At 37.5% G+C, this 15,032-nt stretch overlaps 1 protein-coding gene across 4 annotated transcripts in view; it reads left to right on the top strand.

The window, feature by feature from the left end:
- Positions 1-15,032, top strand: part of MITF (melanocyte inducing transcription factor) — a 183,423-nt gene that overhangs the window by 87,897 nt on the left and 80,494 nt on the right. The window contains exon 1 of one of the 4 annotated variants that reach the window (XM_081321969.1): positions 4,774-5,285. The exons of the other annotated variants lie outside the window; for them this stretch is intronic. Within the exon in view, the coding sequence (XP_081178095.1) occupies positions 5,230-5,285 (56 nt within the window). The 5' untranslated portion in view covers positions 4,774-5,229. Of the gene's footprint in view, positions 1-4,773; positions 5,286-15,032 lie in introns of those variants that run through there. 4 annotated transcript variants of the gene reach the window in all.

The raw sequence follows: 15,032 nt of genomic DNA, 5'->3' as shown, positions 1-15,032 counted from the left end.
GATCTGGTTGGAGATAGCCAGAAATTCCAGAGAAAACTGGGAAATAATAAAACCAATAACCCTCTTCTCTCAAACCAACAACAACAATAGAAGACAATGACTAACTATTTCTGTATTTTTATCGAGAAAGCTACATGTATGCGCCCTCTCTTATTAATGTTTGCCCACTCATTTACATTGATCAAGATAACCTGACCTGAAATAACACAAATCTGGAATTGTAAAGGATGGCAGTGAAATAAATAGTAGATTGTAGCATTGTGTTTGCTATTGGTTGGTATTTAACTTTCACCTTCCTGTTGGAGTACAGTAATTTCTTAACACCCTAGTGCTACTTTTCTTATGGTTCTTGCTCACTTGTCAATGACACATGAACAAACCCCAAAAAGTAGACTATGGAACATTCTTGCATCTTTCATTCATGTAATTCTTACATTTCTTACATTCTTTCATTCATGAAAGAACAAGTCTCCTAATCATTATGAAATTATTTTTTCTTGTTCCTCAAATTGTAACATGGCTAATGTTGGGTATTTCCCATTACTGTCCACTACGATTTTTTTCTCTTTTTGTTAAGTATAATATCAGATCTGAAGATCTTTCTTGTATAGCTTGCTATGAAGACCTACCAATGTTTTCCTTTAAAAAAAGTTCTCAAGGGCAGATTTGGTTTCAAATGAGGACCAATTCATATTTCAGATTTGTACATTTTTATTGTGAAGCCACGTATCTCACATTAAAAAACCTTACACTTAATTCACACTTTAATTTTCTGGGCCAGCAGCAACCTATCTAATAAGATTGGTTCTGACTGGTTGCTGGAGATAATAATAATAATAATAATAATAATAATAATAATAATAATAATAATAATAATAATAATAATAATAATAATAATAAATAATAATAATAATAATAATAATAATAATAATAATAATAATAATAATAATAATAATAATAATAATAATAATAATAATAATAATAATTTAACTTCTATACTGTCCTTCTCCCGAAGGACTCAGGGCGGTGTACAGGGCAATACAATAAAATACAATATACAAAAGTTTAAAAATATTAAATACTACAGCCCAATTCAATAAGTTAATACAATAATATTAAAATACCCCTAAACCCATCAGACCAGGCCGGCTTGTTCAAATAAATATGTTTTTAGGTCACGTCGGAAGGAGCGAAGGTCGGGAGCCATCTGGAGCTCAACCGGTAAACGGTTGAGGCTCATAGGCTCCATAGAATATAAGATACAATACGTACCCATCAATATCTTTCATTACAATCTACGCTCTAGCCTCAGTGATTGTCCTCTTTCTCTATATTTAGCTCTTTCCATCCTTTACTCCATGCTTATGTCCTGGTCACCCAGTTATGAATGTCCACATGGGGGCTAAGTGGAACAAAGGCAGGGAATGATGAAATGTGATGATGTAGTGTTTTGAAATGCAGCATTGCAGGCAAACTCTGCCCATTGCATAGAATCTCAAGATTGACTCAGCCTTCCATCCTTCCAAGGTCGGTAAAATGAAGAACCAGATTGTTGGGGCAATAGGCTGGTATTATAAACTGCTCAGAGAGTGCAGTAAAGCACTGTGGGGCAGTATATAATTTAAGTGCTATTTCTATTATCATTGTACAATATACTGCAATGTACTGTATATGCAAGCAATCATAATTTGTTGTGGATACCAATGGATTCAATTGCTCTGGGGTGGAGATGTCTTGTAGACACCCTGGTGCTTAGCTGTTGTAATGGATTCTGTGGATGACCTTGGGGGATGAAGGGAAGAGATGGTGCCTACAAAACAATGAGACAAGAGAGACAGAGGCCCCCAATGAGTAACAGCAGAGGAAGAAGCATAGGAAGGATCCGCCCTAATTGTCAAGTTGGTTAAAAGTGGCAGTGGGAAGTTTGGACTTTGGATTGTAAGTTTCCATTAATGTAACCTTAAAATAAACATGATTAGCTCATCTAGTTGTGTTTCCTGTCTGGTTTACACAAGATGGGTAACAAATTTACATCGTTAAGAGGAAGAAAACCCTTAAACCCTTCCTTCCCCATTTTCATCTTCATAGTTGAACCTGCTCCCTTTGTGTTGCATAGGCAATTTCTTTCTAAAAACAACACAGAGACCTAATCACAGATCTTCTATCAACATACACGTACACTTTATGATTTACAATCTTTCATTCAAAATATGTCTCATCCTGTTCTTGTGAATTTTGTTGCAGTTTGAGAATTTCATTGGTTTTAAGAGTTCCCTCAAATTCAAAATCCAAGCCAATGGTTGTTTTGGTTTATCAAAGTATTAAGGTTTGCTAAACCTTAAAAGAAAGGAGAAAGAATTTTATACTGATCTCCTGAGACTAATTATTTCCATTATTGTACTGTGCCATATATTTGAATGTGTTGTAAACATGGCATTTTTCATAGCTAAAAAGGCCATTTTGTGAAATGCTTCGGGAAAGTTAACTTGAGGTTGTGATATACACGATCCTAAAAGGAAAGGTACATTTCAAATAGTACAAAGGTAAGTGTAATGCAGGCAGGTATGCAAAGATATACTGTATACAAACTGCTAAATAAGGAAGCTGATGTTATTTTTGTTCTAAGGATAGCTGGAAAATCTGCCTAACAAGATTCAAATCTTTCAACATGTTCCTACAATTCAAGGAACAAGGCTTTAGCTTCAGTTGTAGCTTTCATTTGTCCTGGTCAGGAACTTTTCAATTTTGTGACACCATTGTTTTATTTATTTTTTAAAAAGACACACTCTCTAAACAGCTTCTTCTGCAGTTAGATTCCTGTTGCCCACACCCTTTATTTATCTATTCATGTTATTTTTTATTCATTCAGACTGGCTAAACAACCATTAAAACCAACACCAGCTAGTTATTGGGGAAAAAAAATGAATGTATAAATGTAGGAGAGCTACCATACACTAACAAAAGCATAATACAAAGTAAAAGTTAGATTATTTGTGGATCAGATTAGAAAATATTAATAAAACTTTGCCAAGCCAGCCTTGGGCAGGAATTCCAAAATTAGAAAAGTTTTTCCTTCATCCCCATGAACTATCTTTCCACCACATTTGGGATATAGAAAAGGGACTTTTCATCGGATCTTAGGAAACAAGAAGATTGGCTTGAAAAGAGTCTGTCCCAGGATTGATTATTTATTTATTAGATTGCCATCATGTAAAATTGACTCTGAGTATCCAACAGAATTAAACATCAATGTACTATAATAGCAAATAACAGAAATAATAAAAATTCTGTTATTCCTTAGTTGTCAAGGCACCTGTGGTCTATTTGTATTTCTATTTAACACAGTATTATTATTTATAATATTTATTTAGTTAGCATGTGGCATAAAGTATATAGATAACAATAGTAAACATATATAAAAGGAGCACATAATACTATGGTACGTGTATGATGGAAATATGTAGTACAGCATGAGGAATTCAAGAAGTTATATATAAGCTATAGGTTACATTTTGAAATGTTAGTTTATGAGAATGAAATAAATGTTCTATATATTAATACCTAGGCCATTTATCCAATTAAGCTAGAAAATCTACTTTTCCTGCTTTATAAGCTCTCAAATGGCAGCTAGTTACTATATGATCCAGTGTCTGACAATGAGTACCACAGTTACATTCAGAGGACGATGCACTGCCCCCATTTAAACAGGGTCTTGACACGTGTCGTGCATTATTTATAGTTATTTAATATTATCAGTTAATGATATTCTTTATAATGGTTCTATCCTTTGAAATCCCAGTGGGAAATATGAGCGTTTCACCTAGCAAAATAGATCGGCTAGGCCTTCTTCCCAGTTATGCTCTTTCCATTCTATCTGTGACCCTCTGAAGTGCTGATTAGTGATTCAAATCGGTGTTGTTAATGATTGCAGGAATAACCTAGATTCATTAATCTACAATATCAAGTACCAATCAATAGAGCATTAGACGAACTCCCATAAAACACTGTGAGATCCATGGAGCGGTGATTAAAACACGTTTAATGCTTAACTGAGCCGCATGGCAGTGTTGGATTACCATAAATTAAACTGGAAACTTGAAGCACGATTTGTAGTATTGTGGGGATTCTTTAATAAGAATCAATAATCAAGAAATTATGGCCATTATCTTTTTCACTCAAATACATACTCAGGGTGTACCTATATATTGAATTCATGGGATATGAATTGAAACACCTGGGATTCAGATATTTACATCAGATGATTTCTCCTGGGTCCGTTTTTGAAAAAATTACGTGAAGAAAGTGAAGCTAAAGGGGTCAGCGGCGTATAAATAATAGGTGCCTAAACCTATTATAAAACCTATTATACAGGTAGTCCCTGACTTACGACCACAAATGAGCCCAAAATTTCTATTGTTAGGTGAAACATTTGTTAAGTGAGTTTTGCCCCACTTTATGACCTTTCTTGCCACATGTTTTGAAGTGAATCACTGCGGTTGATAAGTTGGTAATCCGGTTGTTAAGTGAATCTGCCTTCCCGATTGACTTTTGACAGTCAGAAGTTTGCAAAAAGTGCTCACATAACCTTGGGACACAGCAACGGTCATAAGTATGAATCAGTTGCCAAGGAACTGAGTTTTGATAGCATGATCACGGGGCTGCTACAACAGGTGTAACTGAAAAGTAGATCATATGTCAGTTTTTTCAGTGCCATTGTAGCTTTGAACGGTCACTAAATGAACTGTTGTAAGTCGAGGACTACCTCTATGCTGGCCAAGTTGTTTTCTTCCTCCCTTCCCCAAAGCCTTATTTAAATCTGCTCTAATACATACCGTGTCAATGCTGCTGGAGATACGTATGTATAGGATACACGTACATAAAGGAATCTGTGTGCGGAGTAGCTAAAGAGAGCCAAACAGACAAGTGGATTTGTGCTTTACCTTCAACTAAAGTATAAACGTCTCGTCACCTCTATGACATTTTTTCTTTCTTTCTTTTTCTCACTTCTGGTTTCAATGAACTCTTTTCCGTCCCCTGTTCAGGTAGGGCTGGATTAAACAGGTCTGCTACTGCAGGGACACTCAGGAACCCTGAGCTCTGTTGGGATTGGAGTTGCCAAGGCCTTTATCAAGAGCCACCCCTAGTGACACATCCAGTGCCAGGACTTGGTTTGACTTTGACTCTTCTCCAAGGGCTTTGCAGGACACCTTAAGCAGGAAGGGAGCCAAGATGGAAGCTCTTAGGATCCCAGTGCTCATGCCTTGCTCCTTTGAAAGCCACTACCTGTAAGTGACACTTCCCAAAGGGGTGGGGGTGGGGAGCGGAGGACAAGAGCTCCTTTGTTGAAAAGGGATTCCCTTAAAAAAAAAAAGAACAGCAGCAAACTAGACTGCTTTAGCTTCTCGCTATGGGAGAAGGTGCAGCAGCTGCTGGGTCTGCCCGGATAAGATAAAGATAGTAGAGGAAATGTGAAAAGCAGATAAGTGACATATTTATGCGGTGGTGGCGATGTTTTTCATTGTTGTTGCTACAGGAGTTAGAATTTACAGCTGAGATGAAACACAGCATTTGGATTTAAACTTCTTGCCGAGTGGGAAAATAATGTAGCATTTTTCCTTAAGGCACAGCTACTGTATAGGATTTGCATTCTGGTTGAAAGAAAGAGGTTCCTTTTCTCTTTGAAGGAATGAGCCAGACAAATTAGGTCCATTCTTAATTTAAGGTATTTGTTACTTTTTGGGGTGGGGGGGCGGGGTTGTTATACTTTTGGAATCCTTGTGGTATCCCTGCATTTAGCTCGTCTGCTATCATAACAGTTAGGACAAAATAATAATAAAAAAATGTTCTACAGAGTGGAGAACAAATAACCAAGAATCTAGTCCAGGTAGCCCTTGGCTTAACAATCCTTCATTTAGCAACTGCTCGCCATTAAAACAGCAGTGAAAAAAAGTAACTTAAGACCAATCCCTTGCACTTAAGACTGTTGCGGCATCCCCCGGGTCACGTGATCAAAATGTGGTTGCTTGGCAACCAGCATATAGTTATGACAATTGCAGTGGGCCATGGTCACAGGAGCTCCATGTGTGACCTTCCTAGCCAGCTTCTGACAAGCAAAGTCAACGGGACAACCTGGATTCACTTAACGACGGCGTGATTTGATTAACAGCTGCCGTGATTCACTTAACGATTATAGCAAAAAAAAAAGGTTGGGAAATGAAGCATTTAACAAACTGCTTTGCTTAGCCAAAGAAATTCTGGACTCTGTTGTGGTCGTAAGTCGGCCACAATACAGGTAGTCCTCGACTTACAACAGTTCATTTAGTGACCATTCAAAGTTACAACGGCACTGAAAAAAAATGCGACTTATGTCCAGTGGTGGGATTCAGCCAGTTCGCACAACTTTGGCAGAACCGGTAGCTAATTTTTTTTGTTGCCCAGGCCCAGAATGGACTTCCGGAAGTGGCATCCACACAGAGAAGTGGTTGTTCACATATTTGAATCCCACCGCTGCTTATGTCCATTTTTTCCAGTTATGACCTTTGCAGCATCCCTGTGATCTTGGGATCAAAATTCAAGAAGCCTGGCAACTGGTTCATATTTATAACCTTTGCTGTGTCCCAAGGTCATGTGATCACCTTTTGGGACCTTCTCACAAGCAAAGTTCAATGGGGAAGCCGGATTCACTTAACAGCTGGGTTACTAACTTATCAACTGCAGTGATTCACTTAACAACTGTGGCAAGTAAGGTCGTAAAATGGGACAAAACTCACTTAACAAATGTCTCACTTAACAACAAAAAAAATTGCAGTTGTGAGTCGAGGGCTACTTTTAGTTTTTTGGACAAGCAAACTTTATGAAAAGTGTGAATAATTTAAAATAATTAATAAAATGTGTCAATTCCAAAAAAATCCCCACCCACCTCCTAGTTTAGAAGCATCTAAAGGGTGTAGGGATCTGAAATAAGGCTTGTCACTAGTTTTGCACCCAGGACTACACTCTTGAGTGGGTTTTTTTGCACATAGAAAAAAGGCAAGGATAGAGGAGTTTCTACATTAGCAACTCTTAAAAAATACTGTGGAGGTTGCAGACCATGGCTATGAACTTGATTTTTCCCCTAAGACTTTCCAAGGCAGTACTAACCATTAGTCTTCTTCAGAGTTGTTGTTGTTCTTTTAAAGATGGGCTGTTGCATCTCTACTCCATTACCTGGTAAAAGATTTCCAACCGAGCTCTGTGTCCCTGTAAACGAATTAAGCATTCAGGCCAATCATCTTCAAGCATTTTACTGAACTACAGCTCATGCAAAAAGGACAAAAAAAAGCACCCTCTACCTCCAGAGCTTAATCATTATTTAGTGAATGTTCTTGGGCCATGAGAGAGCCTCTCATTAGATTAACAAAAGCAGTGCTGCTGAATGGCTTGAGAAAGTATAGGTATGGAATGGAAAAATACTAAAACAGGGTACACGCTGGTTTAATTTTTACCACACATTTTGTGAATCTGAATCTGAATCTGGAACAGCATCTGAATGTATTACGTGGGCATGCGGACTCTCTAGCCTAGCCAAATTTGTTCAGAGAATCCTGTAGCAAACCTCTGAAGTCCAGTCATCTTTAGTTACCTTGGAAAATGTCTTGCATCATTTCAGCAGCACAACTAGATGGTCCTGGCCATGCTGGTTATGGGACGATGTGGAGAATGGTTGATCATATTTAGAACACAGAAGGGCTTAAAAAAGAACATTTTATTGTCCTTTCTTTTTCAAAGAGCAAAGGTGGCTTTCATGGGGGTAAGGAGCTCCGAAAAAGCAGCTTTAATTCAAATTAGGCCGAGAGTGAGCTCCCTGGTTCAGGTCCAGGTGGGGTTGGCTTGAACTTGGATCTCCCAAGGTTATTCACATCTATTAACCTTGTGGAAGGCTGTGCAGAAAAAAACAGTGATGGAATCTAGAGAGATTTTAACATCTGTCTAGTTTTTAACATTACAGGATATATTTGGTGAAAATAGATCTTGGGTACAACCTTTTCTACCCTGGGCACCACTATGTGATTTTGGATGGTGTTCAAAGATACAGGTAGTCCTTGACTTACAACCACTTGTTCAGTGATGGTTCAAAGTTACAATGACCATTTTCCACACTTACAACCATTGCAGCATTCCCATGGGTCACATGATCAACATTTGGATGTTTGGCCGCTGGCATATATTTATGACAGTTGTACTGTCCCATGGTCAGGTGATCATCATTTGTAACCTTTCCCGCTGGTTTCTGGCAAGCAAAATCAGAAGCCAGATTTGCTTAATGACCAAATGATTCACTGAACAGCTGCAGGGGTTCACTTAACAACTGTGGCAAGAAAGTTTGTAAAATGGGGCAAAATTCACTTAACAACTGTCTTGCACACAGCAGCAGAAGTTTTGGGCTCAATTGTAGTCAAGGACTACATATATAGATATAGATGTAAAATAGATGTACGATTTTGCATTTTTCAAAGTTTGCATTCTTGTGATGGAACAATCTGGGACACCTGTTGGAGTAACAGTGATAACTATATTTCTAACAATTTTTGTAAATGTAATCTTTGTTTGTGCTAGACAAAATACCTCAGGCCTGAGTTTAGATGCTAAATCTAAGTTTAGAATGATGTTGTCCACAAAAAATATTAAAATGGTTACCAGTCATGACATCTTAGGGAACAATATCAGGCTTGATTATTAAAGCCTTTAATTTTAAAGTTAGAAACTCAGACTAATGATGTGCTTTCTGCCAGTCACCAAAACATGCAAAACGGATTAGCAGTCAAGTCGTGTCACAAGATATGTCAGGATTGGGGTTCAGGGGATAACTGAAGGATTCCCAAGATCCTTAGGAGTAAGGAGACACTTTGGGTAGTAAAGAGAAAAAAAGACTTCAGGCCTTAACAATGGAGTTTAGTACTGAGTCGAGTGATTCCTAGATTAGCTTCTTGTTATAGCAGAGGTTAGTCAAGACAACAAGTTGGGAACAAACAATATTGTCACAAAGTCTAGGCATGAAAAAATGACTATGAACTTATGTCTGAAATCAAGGAAAGTTATATATTTTTGGAAAATATCCAAACTCTGTGTGCAGATGAATCAAGACAATCATAGTAGAATTAGAATAGTAGAATTGGCCACCAAAAATAAGCTAATAGATCATTGACTGCTTACCTTAATATGAAAGGAGCCTATCATGGACAAAAAAAAGATCTCTGTGACTTGCTACAATGATAAGCTTGAGGTCCAGTATGGCCAACAGAAGCAAGTCAATGGCCTGTAAAGCAAAATTTTACAAAATCCACATCGCTGGGATTTAAATAGTGGAAGAAAGCATGTATTTCTCCTTAATTCACTTCCCAATTAAATCATCCATCTACAGTGTAGTTAATTTATTTCACCACTCAACATTTCAGAGCATAAGAATTGGGGAGTAGTGAAGCAAACTAATCCTACAATCTACAAGGAATTCATTTCTCATCTTTGGTGATAATGAAGATAATTTAAGAATGAATGAATACTATGTTCAGTCACAGCACTATACTTTATATTCAGACGTAACTAAATTTAATGTCAAGTTCATGATCTTATTATCTGTAGGAATAATTTGCTTTTAGCCCCACTGCCCAGATTTTCAATTTGGCAGCTATTTAAAAATTATTAGTGCAAATAGGTATCTGGCTAGCATACATTGGAACATAAATATAGCAAATTTATCTGTTTTGGATCTGTTAAAATAAGTTACACTGAAAAATTCCAGTGTAAAGAATAGCATTTGTATTTGTTAGGGAAATTTATGTTGAAAATTATTTATCATAGATTTTTTGATAAATGCATAAAATGAGTTGCTTTTACCAACTTTACATGTAAGGAAATTATGAATGGCAAAACAGATCTTCTAAAAATCAATTGAAACTTCATTATATCAGAATACACCAGACTAGTGTAGATCATAAATCAATAATTTCAATATTTTAATTTAGCATTTTAAAAAATATTTAGTTAAACAATAAATAAAAAGTGCATTTATATATATATAGCTATAGTAATTTGGTAAGAACAACTGTTTTCTAGTTCAGGGCTTTTCAACCAGTGGTACAGGTACCACCTGTGCTACATTGGAACCTGGCAGGTGGTACACGGCCATCCTAGAAAAGTGGTAGCGGGGGAGGGGAATGAGCTGAACCGGTGGCAGCATCGCACAAGCCTGAGCGAGAGACGGCTGGAGCTGCAGAGCTGTCAGGGCTCAACGGAAGCACCAGGATCAGCGCCAGGCTCCAGCTGGAGCTCGGTGCTGATCCTGGCACTTCTGAGCCCAGAAGAAGCGCCGATCAGCTGGAATGTTGCAGCATCTCCAGGTTCTTGTGATTTAAATTCAGATGCTTGGCAACTGAATCATATTTATGACGGTCACAATGTCCCAGGGTCATGTGAAGTGACCAAAACCTGCTGCAACCACCCAGCAGAGGGGGGGGGGAAATAAAAACCAAACACCCCCCACCAGGTGTCTTGCTCGGCTGTGGCTTGGGGGGCACTTTTTTCAGTGCCATTGTAACTTCGGACAGTCACTAAGTGAACTGTTGTAAGTCGAGGACTACCTGTACTTCATCACTTTTTCCCTTTTTTTTTTGGTCATCAAGTTTTTGACACCTTGCTAGGCAACTGGTGGTACTCGGATGCTGACATATCCTAAAAGTGGTACAATGGGTGAAAAGGTAGAAAAGCCCTGTTCTAGTTTATGGATTCCTTACACTCTCTGAGCTTAGTTGTTTGCTTGCAGATGTTTCATTACTGGTCTATGTAACATTATCATTGCTCACCTAAGCATTGGTAATGTTACCTAGTTGGATAATGAAATGTCTGAAGCCAAACAACCAAACTCAGAGAGTACCAAGGACTCCACAGTTCAACCCTGAGCTACATATATTCTGTTCTACCGCTTTCTAGTTTCTTTACTACAGTGTTTATACTCAAGACATTTTTGTACTGTGAACCAAACAAAATAAAACCTGTAGAATTAAAATAGACCATGATTTTTGTAACATAGTACTTGTCCATGATGCTCAAACAATATATAAAAACAATACAGCAGATTTATTGTTATGTCCTTGGCAGAGCACGGAAAAATATTTTCAAGCTTTTTTAAATATAACTGTAAAACTTGCCAATAAATGGGATGATTAATCCAATATAACTTGATAATTCCCAATAAAGTGTGAGGTATTAGAAGATGAGAAAAATGCAGTTTTATTTGTTACAATATGCAGAATCATTGATTAAATTCAATCACTATGTTTTTTTGAATTTGCTAGTACATTTTTTCCATATTACATTTTATAGGTCATTTAATGTTTTGTCCAACAGCACACACTAGTGTTGACACAAGATAAATTCACATGTAGGTTCCAGGTGTTTAAATTATGGTTTGCTATTCATGAGCTTTAAAATAACAACTTTAATACAGATTATAATTCTGACATAATTGCTTAACCACGGAAAGACTCAGTTGAAACAATAACTTAATTGTTCATTTCTGCCATTACAAATAATATATATATGTATTATTACTTGATGAAAGACATCATGCTTTCATTTCAAAGACAAACAAACAGCAATATGAGCTATTTTTTAAAAAAGCTGCCTGCAATTTGCTATTCATATTTATGCAAAAGGTAAATTGAAAAGTAAAACTTGAACTGCAATCTATGGACTCACTGGAGGATTTACAGTTAATGAAAAATTCTGCGAAAATGGTTTCTACCCCTGAGACACACATATAGATGATTTAGAGATGTAAATATATAAGAAGAGCAATAAGGAATTGTGAAAAATATTTTGTAAGTAGGTGTGATTTTTAAAAAATCCAAATTTGTTAGGATAAAACATATAAAATGACACAAATAAAAATAGCTTGGGAACATCTATGTTGCCTAGAAAAAAATACAATATGGAAGAAGAGTATTTTGCTACTTGAACTTCTGCTCATATATTTTTTTAAATGACAAAATATTGACAGTACACCAATTAATGACTCTGTCATTGATTATGACGTCCACCAGGGATTTTTAAAGGAATGCACTCAAATTCCATTTCAGTTGGTAGTGCTTCATTCTTTCCAAATAGAGAAGGGGTCAAACCATACTCATAAACTGAATATCTAATTTACCTCAGGAACTTGCTAAAGAATGTAAGAACCTTGAATTCCTCTCCTATTCCTCAGTTGAAGTCAAGATCACTTCCCACTTTCAGTATGTGAGTCTGTGTATGTGTGTGAACATGTATATATAACACGAATATGCATGCGTGCACATACACACATGAAGGAGAAGGAGAAGGAGGAGGAGGAAGAAGAAGAAGAAGTATTTCAGCCACAACTGATGAAGCTTCTTGGATGAGAAGAAAAAAGTCTTCTTTCTCAAAAAAAAAAGGTCCAGTTTGTTTTCTTTTTTTTCTTTTTTTTAAAAGCACCTTTGAGACAACTGAGAATCTCCATATATAAACATATTGAGTTTTTTCTGCGGTGTAGGAAAGATTAGTTTTTCTGAGGTGTAATAAAAATGATTTCCACTAAACTCGAGGAGTGCAAATGCTTAGAGGCCTCTATCTTTCCTTTTAATTCTAAATTCCAATTAAAATTTCTTCCCTTCCTTTTCATGCCACCGATAAAGGTAGTGATCAACTTGATTGCAAAAATGTTTAGAAAAGAAAATAACTTTTAGTAAAAGCTTTTGTTATTGTTGCCTGTATTGCATCTGTACATATAATTTGATTAGCAGTTTTTCAGAAAAAAATCCTTTTAATGCCTTGGCTTCATAGGCAGTTTTCTTTTGTCAGGATTATGTAACTAAAGATTCTGTAGAGAAAACTTACTTTACAGAATAACAGAATGGGAAGGGACTTTGAAGGTCGTCTAGTCCAACCCCCCTGTTCAGGTATTTCTGACAAGTGGCTGGCGAGTCTCTTCTTCTCAAGTCAAGTCAAAGTTTACTATAGGTAATCCCCAAGTTATGAGCATTCCCTTAGCGAATGTTCAAAGTTATGTGATAAGCACCCCTAGTGTTTACGGAAAAGTCCCAAATTTATGAATGTTGCTGCACCACAGCAGTCGTTCACCCTTACAAATGACCAAAGTGGCACTGCAACATGCACCCTGGCTATTCTCTCCCTCCCCAAGTCTCCCTAGGCAGTAGGCTTTGGATACTTACATTGTGAAGATCGAGATCCTTCGCTTTCATGGCTGCTCCAGGCCTTCAGTGCATTTGCAGAGAATGGAGGCCTAAAGTAACACAAGATCTCACAGTACTTTAGGCATCTGTTTTCTGCAACAGAGGACAGAACCCAAGCAAGAGAAGGCTTCTACGTGCCTCTGGAGGCCCAATCCAGGCATCGGAGGCCTTTTCTGGGCTGCTGCCGCCCAGAAAGGAGGCTGGGGGATGCTTCTGCAGACCTCTAGAAGTCCGTTCTGGGCCTTGGAGGCCTCCTCCAGGCCTCAGGCCCAGAACGGAGGCCACGGATGGCTGCCATGTGCTCCTGGAAGTCCGTTCTGGGCCTCAGGAGCCTTCTCCAGGCCTCTGAGACCCAGAATGGAGGTTGTGGGCTGCAGCCACACAGGAGGTCTGTTCTGGGCCTCAGAGGCCTCCCTCTGCTCTTTCTAGGAGCAGAGAAAAAAACAGAGAGGCTGGAGAGGAGACAGGTCTTTACAAGGTGACCCAGCATGGCAGGATTGGGTGGGGGAACAATTGTGGAGACCCTAGGGGAGGGAGCATGAGTTATCTCAGTGAGGGGGGGCTTAGATGGTCTGAAGCAGATGGCCCCCCCATGGACTTCCCTACCCTGAGATAACTCATGTTCGCTTAATGAGCCAGGCATTTGCCTATGCATTAAATTAGCAAATGCATGGGCGAAAGCTGGGAGTGAATCATGTTCAAGGTATGAGAGTCACTTTGATGAATCCTCATGTTACGAATGGAATGGACAGGCTCCATTACATTTGTAACTTGAGGACTACCTGTACAGTCAAAGACCAGTCAAGACTTGACTTGACTCAGTCTATTATTATTATTATTATTATTAATAATAATAATAATAATAATAATAATAATAATAATAATAATAATAATAATAAAATAATAATAATAATAATAATAAAATAAAATAAAATAATAATAATAATAATAATAATAATAATAATAATAATAATAATAATAATAATAATAATAATAATAATAATGTTGGAAGGGACCTTGGAGGTCATCTAGTCCAACCACCTGCTCAGGCAGGAAATCCTATACCATTTCCGACAAATGGCTGTCTTCTTAAAAGCCTCTAGGGTTCAAGAACCCACAACTTCTGAAGGCAGGCCATTCCACTTAATTGATTCAGGTGATAGGCATGCAGCTTCAGGCACGCAGTTTCAGTGATATGTTCAGGTCGTTCCATTTTGTGACCATTCAAATTTATGAAGATGTCGTAAAAGTAGGTTACGACTTACGACTGTTGCAGCTGCCCTGCAGTTCTGTGATTGAGCTTCTGGTGCTTTGCAATAAGTGTGGAGTTACGATGCTCGCGGTGTCCCATGGACACATGACTTCCATTTGCAAATGCTTCCATCCAGCTTCTGACAAGAAAAATCAATGAATCAGATGGCAGTAAGTCACAAATTGAAGTTGCATGATATGGCAGTTAATCACACAAAGTAGTGATAGAAATGCTAATCCAGTTGTGTGATTAAATGATGACTACCTGTATATATTTATTACTATGCTCCATTCTTTTAAAACATAGAGATTCTTGGTAAATGTTTACATTTTCTTTTTCTTCCTCTCCCAATTTTCACTAACAATTGGTTGCTTTCCCAGGCCTTGATGTAAGGTAGACCTGGTCCCCTTATTAGATGCACTTCAGATATATAATGTATTGTCCAGACAGTTTTTGTATATTTTATTTTGAATACACTTATTTCATTTTGTATAGTTTATTTTGTATAGTTTTGTTTGCTTTAAATTGTGAACTGC

Source organism: Vipera berus (assembly GCF_964194415.1).
Source record: "Vipera berus genome assembly, chromosome: 2".
Classification (NCBI taxonomy): Eukaryota; Metazoa; Chordata; class Lepidosauria; order Squamata; family Viperidae; genus Vipera; species Vipera berus.
Note: the sequence above shows the minus strand (reverse complement) of the source record. Positions and strands in the feature narration are given on the sequence as shown.